Source organism: Myotis lucifugus, unplaced genomic scaffold, assembly GCF_000147115.1.
Source record: "Myotis lucifugus unplaced genomic scaffold, Myoluc2.0 scaffold_124, whole genome shotgun sequence".
Taxonomy (NCBI): domain Eukaryota; kingdom Metazoa; phylum Chordata; class Mammalia; order Chiroptera; family Vespertilionidae; genus Myotis; species Myotis lucifugus.
This window is the reverse complement of record NW_005871172.1, coordinates 798,482-809,575: the sequence shown is the minus strand read 5'-3', so window position 1 is coordinate 809,575 and position 11,094 is coordinate 798,482. Positions and strand designations below refer to the sequence as shown.

Sequence of the window (11,094 nt, the reverse complement as noted above, 5' to 3'; positions counted from 1 at the left end):
GTGTGTTTTATTAAACTAGACTAGGCAAATTTCACAAATAACAAGGAAATGAAGGTTATCCAGTGTAGATGAAGTGGGTGGAATCCAGCTGCAAACAGAACAGAGATTCCAGGAGCTCCTTCTTCCCTCTGGACAAACCCAATCAGTAGAGTCTTGCCTGGTTCCGCCAGCGCAGGCTCCCCCAGTAGAATCTAACCCACTACCCCTCAGTCTGTGGGTGCTGCTCTAACCACTGAGTCAAACCTGCTAGGCCGTCTCCCTTTTTAAACTCAAAACTTATTAATGATGACTAGATACGCAGTATTTTGTCTTTTTTGTTGTTGTTGTTCACTATTGTATCCTCGGCTTTGAGCACATGTTCCTTAGAGACCATCTGCTATAATATCATCCTTTAACTCAAGAAGAAGCTGAGGCTGAAAGAGCCAAAGGATTTCCCTGAGATCACAGGGTGAACAGCAGGTCCAATGCCAGCCCTGGCCTCCTGGAGCCCAGCCTGAGGCTTTCCCACTGTTCTCCGCCTCATTGTGGGATCAGCACCTGAGCGAAATCTTCATGTGAGCTCAGAACATGAGAGAGCTTCAGGGTGTAGAAATGCTAGTTGGTCTAAATACCCGTTTCCTTCTTTCTCACATAATAGTTCTGAGTTTTAGACCAGAAAATGGATTCTAATTCCAGTTTCCATTCCCATTTGGTGGCACCATGTGACCAGGTGGTAGCCAATGGGAGGTGAGCACAAGTGATGTAACCAATTTTAGGTTGTGCCTTTCTTTCCCCTCTTCTCTGATTGGAATGCTGATGACTTCAGGAGCGCTGCATGAAAATGAAGTCACCTCTCTAGGGCTGGGGAGCAGTGATTTGAAAGAGCACAGGTGTCTGATGCCTTGAAATCACCAGTCAAGTTCTAGTAACCTCTCTTGCTTTACTTTCTAGGGCTACCAAAATCATAAATTTAAATTCTTAAAAATATTTGTATACAACCACCTTGAAAAATAATGTATGTCCCATCCTCAAGGCATTTATGATGATAGATATTATTTCAAAGAAGTGACACCCAGTACGGGGGTGCCAACAGATCAAATAAAAGAGATGTAATAACAAGTGATCTAATCACAGTGAGAGAGAAAAAGTCCTAGGAAAAAGAACTAAGAAGAGGCTATAAGAAAAATAGATTCCCTTCATTTGATATCAAATTGCATTTCCAGCTTCTCTTACCTCTGCTGTACCCTGGAGGACACATCTTTGCCTCACTACTGGGCTCCCTTTCCCTCTGGCTCCTGGTTGCTCTCAGGAAAATATAAAACTGACTGCTGATTGGAGGACAGGAGGAGGGTGATTGAGGTTTTAAATCCTTACATGTCTGCTGTTAGGCTCTGAGTTTGCCATGGTGATGTTACTCTAATTAAGGATACAGCCCCTGTCTGTGGACACTTTTTTTGGTCTTAGTGACACCCACTGCTACAGCCACAGCCATCCCTATGTTCTGGCAACTTATCTTTCCCTTTACTCTTAAGGACGCCCAATGGCAATAGCTCCCTATTATGATTTATCTTCAGGGGCCTCCGTGTCCTCTAATGATTTTCCTTAGTCCTGCTCACTCTTCATTCACAGTCTTTTTTTTTTTTTTTTTTTTTTTTTTTTTTTTTTTTTTTCTTGTGTTTATTGCTGGAACAATTTTTATTAAAATTCAAGTTACCATTACATGGTTTGGTACTCAATAAAGGAAAACTTGTTCAAATAAGGTAATATGTTATCATCAGTATTTCCAGGTGATTGTTTACACTCAAGTAGTATTATCAGTAAATCCTTGGGAATCCTATCGATGGGATTTATACTTTGTCAAGGCCCAGTTCCTCTGGAGTGGAGATTCCCAGTTCATTTAAAGTTGGTCTAAGTTCCTGGATGACATAAGGGTAGATTTCCTTATGCGGTCCTGCTTTGTCCTTAACAACCTCTAGGATGCGAACAGCACTAGCAAAATCATTTAACCGTCTGCATGCCCGCAAAGCAGCATCAATGATTTTGGGTTCTGGAACCAGATCATAGCCAACAAGCGTGTTCATCCCTTTACGCAATTCCCAGGCATCAATATCTGGCTTGTTGAAGTATGTCACCCAGCGAGCATCAAATTCCTCATCTGTCTCATGTGACCCATGGGAGTAGCAGCGAACTGACTGGATACCCGCGGCGGGGCCGGGGGCCGGTGCGGGGTGCAGGAGGCCTCGAGAGCTGGCTCGGGAGGCTGCGGCCGCTGCTACAGCGCAGCGGCGGAGAGCGGCACCCAGCATAACGGCGATGGCGGCGCGCAGGCTGAAGCTGAAGAGAAGCCCCACAGTCTTTTTATTAAAATCTCTTAAATTGTTCTATTTTTTGTGCCTTGTGTTTATTGCTGGAACAAGAAAGATAGATGCATATAACAAACAAATAAACAAACTCATTGATCAGCAAGGTAATGTGTGAAACCTGAGGTTATTAACAATTCAGGTTTGAAAACAATGTATGTGAAGGAGAAAGGACCTGCGTCCTCACAGCCTAACCTACCAGCACCCAAAGCTTCCCTGATGGAGCTTCATGTCTCTGGACTCTCCTTCATGGGTGCCCATGGCTCCTTGAACACTCCACCCCAAGATGCAGTCGTGACCATATGAACTAAAAGGGAGAAAACAAAGATAGGTCTGAACTGATTCTTACCTGAGCACCATCTTCTAGTTGAAGGTGGTGAGTAGAAGAGCTTTCCACAGAGTGCCAAACACCAGAGAATGCTCTCCTACCCCTGGATAGGAGGTGTCTGCAGGAGCAGGAGTGGAACCTGATGACCAAGAGAGGCTTATTAAGATGCTGGGCAGGCTCTGTGACTTCCTGCACAAGGGGCACTGGCAAATGAGATTCTGAAGATGTGAGACAAGGGCCTCACGAGGTGCTTCTCACTTGCCCTAAGGTCAATGACTTATCTCTTCCTCTCCCTATCTTACCCCATCTGGTCCCCCTCCAGTGAGGATAGGCTGAACTGGAGCCTTTCACTGCCCACTGTGGGCCTGTGCAGGCAGCCCACCCAATAGGCAACGTCAGCTTGCATATCTAAAGAGATTTTGCTTGGCATGCAGGGCTTTGCATGGTCTGGCTCATCTGATCTATTTCCATTTACTCCCAGGAGTAATGTATGCACATTAATTTATTTCAGAGGACACATGAGTATACAAAATAAAAATGTAAACTCAATCACCAATAGCAACCGATGTTTACAGTTCCCATTTTAACTCTTTTAAACTTATTTTATAGCTTTGTGTAATGAAACCTCATTTCTTGTTGTGACTTATCGATATCAACAACTGTGTATACTGTGTTCCCTTTTAACAGATAAAAAATTTAGAACATCACATGAACTACTTGTCACCTCTCCCTCTCCTCACGACATCTGATAGCTAGATTTCTTTCACATGATGTGGGACAACCAGTGTTTTCAGCTTTAGCTCCCATGATAGCTTCCATGTGCCCATGCAGCAGCCAAACTGAGTTACATAGCATTTCCTTAGAAAATTAACTATGAAGCATTTGAACAACGTGAGAAACTTATTCACTCATTTCTGAGTTTACCCAACTCTACTGTGTGCCTATACTGTGCCAGGCAGTGATCCAGGCAGAGAAGATGCTGTGGACAAATGCTATCAGAGGACTTTTCACAGGCCCAATTTCCTGGACTGTGCTTATCTAAGGATATCATTTTCCCTAAACCCAGACAACCCAATGAGATTAGAGGTGGGCCAACTCATTTACTTAAGCTTTTACCCTGTAGAATGCCCTCAACCACAGCAGTAACCATAAATCTAAAGGGCCTATAGTTTGAGAAAAACATAGGAAATCTTCTTTTTCTATCCAATCAGGTAGAACAATTTCTGAATGACTATTTATTGCTTTGAACAGGGATTCTTTTTTAAAACATATTAAATATTACCTCAGAAATCAATAATATATTAGAGGCATCACATGTATTAACCGCTGATGTTTATTAAATATCTATATATATAAAGAGCCAGGGGCGACTGAACACACTGAGTGGGGCGACAAGGCTGGCAGGGGAGTTAGTGAGGGACAACCAAACGACTGAGCAGCAGGCTGCGTGGGGCAAGCAGGCAGGCAGAGGGGGGCTGTTGATGGCAACCAGGCAGGCAGGGGGGGCAGTAAGGGGTGACCATGGTTGCGGGGGGGCAGTTCAGGGTGACCGGGCCGATGAGAGGGGGGCAGTTAGGGATAATCAGGCTGGTAGGGGGGCCAGTAAGGGTGATCAGGCGTGTTGGCAAGTGAGCAGGATGGCAGTTGCACATCTTCTGATGGGTCCCAGTTTGGAGAGAGTGCAGGCTGGGCTTAGGAACCCCCACCCCCGTGCATGAATTTTGTGCACTGGGCCTCTAGTTTAGTCCTATTTGGCACCTGGCTGAGTCCTTTTCATCTGTTTTCTAATTTATCCCCCACCATGAGCAGATGATTTCACTGCATTTTACAATGAATGAACTGAGGCTTGGAGAGGAGAGCTGCAGGACCAGGACTTCAGACCTGGATTTGTCTGATTTGGACAGGGATTCTTTCTGTTGCAATGAAGATTGTAAAGAAAAAGCATTCAAGAAATTCAGATCACATGAGAAATATATTGGTAATGTCAAGAACCATGGAGGGGTATAATGTTGGGACTAATGCTTTCTCTGAGAAAAACTAGAATAGCCAGATTAAAAACAACCTATTTGAAGAGATTGGGGAATCACTAAAGCATTTTGGGGCTGAGTCTGGGAGAAGACTAGATACTTTCCAAGCCTGGCAGGGCAATATTGAGTCTGGAAGTTACTTCAAACTGATCAGGGCAGAGGATCTCATCCCTGCCCCAGACTGCTTCCTGACATGTACAGGGTTTCCCTAGGAAGGCTTTCTCCAGATTCATCCACCTCAGGAGTGTCCTATAGAGCCCTCTGGAGAATCATCCTCAGGGTGTGTCTCTGCTTCCACCATCCCTGCCTGTAGGAGCCAACGAAGAAGTAAATGATCGGGTTGGCACAGCTGTTGACACAGGACAGGGGTACGACAAACTGGTCAAGATGAGACAAGGCATCAAACCAGAATAAGAGGAACAGTAGATGCGGAAGGGTAGGCCACAGAGGAGGAAGACCAGCATTGTGATCACGACAGTCATGTAGAGCCTGGTGGGCGGCACCCGGTGGGAGCCACACAGCAGTCTGGTCTTCAGGGCCAAACTAGAGCCAGAGAGAAGCACAAATAACAAAATCAGCCGGGACACAGTGATGAAATCCAACAGTCAGCACCAAACATATTGCACATTCCAACTAAGGAAGGCACAGTAGTTCCCTTCCAGCATGCTCAGAAGCAGGGACAGGGCCCACAGCAGGGCACACATGACGGTGGACATGTGTCTGGGGCGGCGGCAACAGTACCAGATGGGCCACAGGACAGACATGCAGCGCTCAGTGCTGATGACCCTGAGAAGGCTCAGGCCTGAGATGGAAGCAAAGATTGACACAGGCGAGAGAAATCTGTTAATTACTCTAACCACAAAATCAAAGTTGAAAACTAGACCATGTATAAATCGGTAGCAGAGGAAGAGAAAGTCAGTCCCCGCCAGGTTGAGGATGTAGACAGAGAAGGCGTTCCTGTGCATGCGGAAGCCCAGCAGCCAGAGCACCACCGCGTTGCCTGCCAGTCCCACCAGGGCCACGATGATTGTCAGTAATTGCAGGATTATGAACTGTATAATGTTGATGAAAGGCCTGGTCACTTCCATTGTTTGGTGTGAGGTTGGTCTCCCAGGCTGTGACATTCATATCCGTGCTCAGAAAGGCTGCAGTTGTGGGCCTGGGAACAAAACAAGACTTGAGCACTTGCTTTATGACCACTGACCCTCATGGCCACCCTGTCTGTGGTGAATGGAGGCTTCCAGAGATTAAGATTCTTCCTGAACCACACGGTCTTGAAGTCCTTGATCATGAATTTAAACCCAGTTCTCTGGGCTGTTTCTCCTGCAACATGGACCCTCTATGTCCAACCTCTGGAGCCCATGACAGGTGCCCTGGAGGCAGGAGGAGAAGAGTCTGCACAGGTCCTGTGGATGACAGCAGGTTCCTGAGTTCCCTAATACTTGTGCTCTGGGAGAGAGACTTTGTTTGACAGCAGGCTGTCAGAAGCCCCAGGGCAATCTCAGTGACTGAGAGTGGTCTACCCAGGAGGGAGAAAGGTTATGACTTAGGCTCATGAAGGGAATGAGACCCCTTGTTAGGACAGAGTGAGGACACCCAAAGCTCTTGCATTAGAAATGTCCCAGTGTGTCATCTCTATGAGGATAGACAGTGATTACTCTTCCCATTGTTGTTTCCCCAGGGCCCAAGTGTGTGGGTACAAAATGGGGCTGTCAATCAAACTTTAATCCACAGATGAATGAATGAATGAATGAATGAGGGGCTCAATGAGGAAGAAAATTTGGATTTAATATAATATAAATTTTTAAATGTACTAGTAAAACAGAAGTCAGTACTTTTAATGCCACCACCAAAAAGCACATATGTAATGAAAAGAAAATTTGTTTCTAAGTATTCATTCTGTGCAAAGCTCTGTGTGTTTGAAAGAATTTTTTTATGGCTCCAGACACCTCCTATCCAGGTGGGAGAGGATTCAGGACTGAATTAAATTTCTCTGCATTTTAGAGGAGAAAGAAGCCATTTTGGGAAGGAGAGAGAGAGATTGCCAAGGGTTTGAATAGAGGTAGTTGAGACAGAAATACAGAAGGGGCATTATTAACCAGTTCCTATGATACATGTGATAGGAAAGCGACCCATGTCCGTACATGTGATTTGGAGTTGAGATTTCTTTGCAGATCAAAGCATTTGTGTAAGAGAATTCTCATGGTGGTGGTGGAGTTAAGAAGTGCTTAGTTCTATTTTACAAAGGGCTTTGGATGAAAAGAGAGAAGCTCTTGAAGAATTTAGGTGAAAAACATAAATCAACTCAAATAGGTGAAGCGTAGCAGTTGATGAGTGCTTACATGGTACTACCTCTTTTAATCGTCCAAATAGCCCTATGAGGTCTGTACTATGCCTACTCCCATGTGGCACATAGGAAAAGACAAGCACAAGGAGGTTGAATGACACGCTCCAGTTCTCACGTGCACAAGTGGAAGAGCCTGGATCTGAATCCACAGGTCTGTCAGAGTCTTTGCCCTTCCCCCGCCCTGTAGCCCACTACCAGTTGGTGTGTCCGGTACACAAGGGGAATGGTGGGGCAAGAATCAAGTAATTCTCAGGGACAAGCCTAAAATGGCAACTCACGTGTTTTATTAAGTTAGACTAGGCAAATTAGTAAATAACAAGGAAGTGAAGCTTATTCAGTGTAGATGACGGGGGTGGATTCCACCTGAGAACAGATCAGAGATTCCAGGAGCTCCTTCTTCCCTCTGGACAGACCCAATTCCATCAATTCTTGCCTGGTTCAGCCAGCACAGGCTCCCCCAGAAGAATGTAACCCGCTACCCCTCATCTGTGGGTGCTGCTCTAACTACTGAGTCAAACCTGCCAGGGCTTGTCTCCCTTTTTAAACTCAAAACTCAATAATGATGACTAGACCTGTCTGGGCTTTGTCTTTTTTTCTTGGCTGTTGTTCACTATTTATCCTCGGCATTGAGCACTTGTTCCTTAGAGACCATCTGTTATAATATCATCCTTTAACTCAGGAAGAAGCTGAGGCTGAAAGAGCCAAAGGATTTTCCTGAGATCACAGGGTGAACAGCAGGTCCAATGCCAGCCCTGGCCTCCTGGAGCCCAGCCTGAGGCTTTCCCACAGTTCTCTGCCTCATTGTGGGTAGAGCACCTGAGTGAAATCTTCATGTGAACTCAGAACGTGAGAGTACATCAGGGTATAGAAATGCTAGTTGGTCTAAATATCCATTTCCTTGTCTCTCACATAATATTTCTGAGAGTTTTAGATGAGATAATGGATTCTAATCCCAGTTTCCATTCCCATTTGATGACATCATGTGACCAGGTTTTAACCAATGGGAGGTGAGCACAAGTGATGTAACCAATTTTAGGTTGTGCCTTTCCTTCCCCTCTTCTCCTCTGGATGGAATGCAGATGAGTCTGGGAGCCCTGCATGAGAATGAAGTCACCTCCCTAGGGCTGGGGAGCAGTGATTTGAAACAGCACAGGTGTCTGATGCCTTGAAATCACTAGTCAAGTTCTAGTAACCTTTCATACATTACTTTTTAGGGCTACCAAAATCATAAATTTAAATTCTTATAAATATTTGTATTTGTACAACCACCTTTTAAAATAATGTACCTTCCATCCTTATGGCATTTATGATGAGAGATATTATTTTTAAGACATGACACCCAGTGGGGGGTGCCAACAGATCAAATAAATGAGATGTAATAACAAGTTGATCTAATCACAGTGGGAGAGGAAAATATTCCAGGAAAAGGAACTATGAAGGGGCTATAAGAAAAATGAATTCTCTTCATTTGACGTCAAATTTCATCTCCAGCTTCTCTACCCTCTGCTGCATCCTGGAAGGACACATCTCTTTGTCTCACCACTGGGCTCCCTTTCCCTCTGGCTCTTGGTTTCTCTTTTTGATTTATCAACATCAACAACCATGTGTATTGTGTTTCTTTTTAAAGATAAGGAATTTGGTGGTAAAAAATTGCATGGTAGTAAGTGGAAGCTACACTGACATGCTCCCAGGACCAAACTGGAATTACAACTAAAATGAAAAAACAATACCCCGAATAATTGAGTGAAGACTAGATAGGGAGAGCCCTGATAACCAAGGATGAAAAACGGAGACTGCATAGAGACTGGTAAAAGGGGCAGAGTCAGGAAAGGGCAGGCCAGGCTCCCACAGACAGAAGCTGAATTTCTGGGAAGATATCCCAGCTGTGGGGTGTTGCCACTGAGAACTCCCCCAAGCTGGGCCCGCTAGCAGAAAGGACCACAACTGAGAAAGATGCTCAGGTAACATCTGGCTGTGTAAAGCAGCAGGGTTGTTGTCTGCCAGGAAGAGATGACTGGAAATGCAGTCACCCTCTTAAAGGGCCAATGCACAAAATTTTGTTTGTAGCCATTCACCTTGTGCTCTAGCAGAGGGAGGGCAGAGTGTACTGGAGCTGTGTGAGCAGAATCCAGGGTTAGGGATTTTGGGTTTAGAGCTTGGAAGGCAGACACCCTTTTTCCTGTGTTGAGTAATTCCCTCACACTGCAGAGGTCATCTCTCTCAGGCAGACCTTTGCTATAGGTAGTCATTGCCTGGCTGGAAAGACAGTTGACCCACCCTACTGGATAACCCCTCACCTCATGGTGTGGAGTTTCTGAGGCCCATTAAGAGACTGAGAATAGCAATTAGCCTCCAGGTAGAAGCACTGATGTAAAACCACTCACCACTCTGTGGCAATTGCCTGAGAGCTACTCAAGACTTAATCCAATTAGTGTGCAGGCAGAGGCAGGTCTCTGGAGGCTTTGAGTCTTGGCCTGATCTAATTAGTCAGAAACAGCCTTTGACACTGTCCTGCACTGGTGATTGGGAGGCATAGCAGATTTACCTACTACATAGGCACAAATCCAAACAGGCAGCCAAAATGGGGAAACAAAAAACCAGCTCTCAAATGAAAGAAGAAGAGAATTCTTTAGAAGAAGAGATAAATAAAATGGGAAATTTATAAATGAAATTAAGAAATTTATCTGATATAGAGTTCAGAATAATGATGGTAAACATGCTCATCAGCGTGAAAAAACATATAGCAACTATGAAAAAAGAACAGTCAGAAATAAAGAATGACATACACAAATAAAGAACACATTGGAAGGAATACACAGCAGATTAAGGGCCGCTGAGGATCCAAACATATAAGGAAGTCATACAACATAGCAAAAGGAAGACAAACAATCCAATGAAATAATGGGCAAAGGACCTAAATAGAAACATTTCCAAAGTGGACATACAGGTGGCCAAGAGACATATGAAAAAATGCTCAAAGTCACTGATCATAAAAAGATGCAAATCAAAATGACAATGATGTATCGCTTCATATCTGTCAGAATGGCTACCATCAACAAAGCAAAAAATGACAAGTGCTAGCAAGGATTTGGAGAACACGGCTGGTGGGAATGCCGACTGCAGCAGCCATTATGGAAAACAGTATGGAGTTTCCTCAATAAATTAAATATGGAATTGCCATTTGACCCAGTGATCCCATTTTTAGGAATATATCCTAAGAAACCCAAAACACCAATCATAAAGAATGTATGCACTCCTATGTTCATAGCAGTATATTTGATAACAGCTAAGATGTGGAAATAGCCAGAGTGTCCATCAGTAGATGAGTGGATGAAAAAGCTGTGGTACATTTATACCATGGTATACTATGCAGCAGTAAAATAGAAGAATCTCTTACCCTTTGAGACAGCATGGAGGAACCTGTAGAGTATCATGCTACATGAAATAAGTCAGTCAGAGAAAGACATGTATCATATAATTGCACTCAAAATGTTGACTATAAGTAACAAAATAAACTGATGACAAGTGGGTCCAGAGACATGGAAGCATGGAACATAGTGTAGAATTTCTGAGGGAAGGCAGGGAAGGTGTGTGAATGGGAGGTAATCAACCAAAGACTTTGTATGCCTAACCCAGTGGTTGGCAAGCTCATTAGTCAACAGAGCCAAATATCAACAGTAAAATGATTGAACTTTCTTTTGAGAGCCAAATTTTTTAAACTTAAACTATATAGGTAGGTTCATTGTTATTAACTTACTTAGGGTACTCCTAAGCTGGCCTTTGCTAAAAACGTCCTCAATCTGAGGGGTCGACCTCAGCTAACGTACCCCCACTTCTTCTAACCCCACTTCTTCAAAATAGACTTGCCCAGGCTGAAAACCGACTTCCGCTCATGGGCCACAAAGTTTCAATCGCACTGTACGTGCACGCCCACACATGGTATTTTGTGGAAGAGCCACATTCAAGGGGCCTCGCGAGCCACGGTTTGCCAACCATTGGCCTAACCCATGGACACAGACAATAAGTTGGTGAAGGCCTTGGAGGGAGGTTAGA

The 11,094-nt window shown here is 44.4% G+C and overlaps 1 protein-coding gene and 1 pseudogene across 1 annotated transcript; both read right to left on the bottom strand.

The window, feature by feature from the left end:
* Positions 1-1,666: 1,666 nt before the first annotated feature.
* On the bottom strand, positions 1,667-2,320 carry LOC102438422 (cytochrome c oxidase subunit 5A, mitochondrial). Its single transcript, XM_006093796.3, has one exon. The coding sequence runs from the start codon at positions 2,283-2,285 to the stop codon at positions 1,827-1,829; it is 459 nt and encodes a 152-aa protein (XP_006093858.1). The 5' UTR covers positions 2,286-2,320; the 3' UTR covers positions 1,667-1,826.
* A 2,539-nt stretch (positions 2,321-4,859) lies between these two features.
* Positions 4,860-5,782, bottom strand: LOC102426720 (annotated as a pseudogene).
* Positions 5,783-11,094: the final 5,312 nt, after the last annotated feature.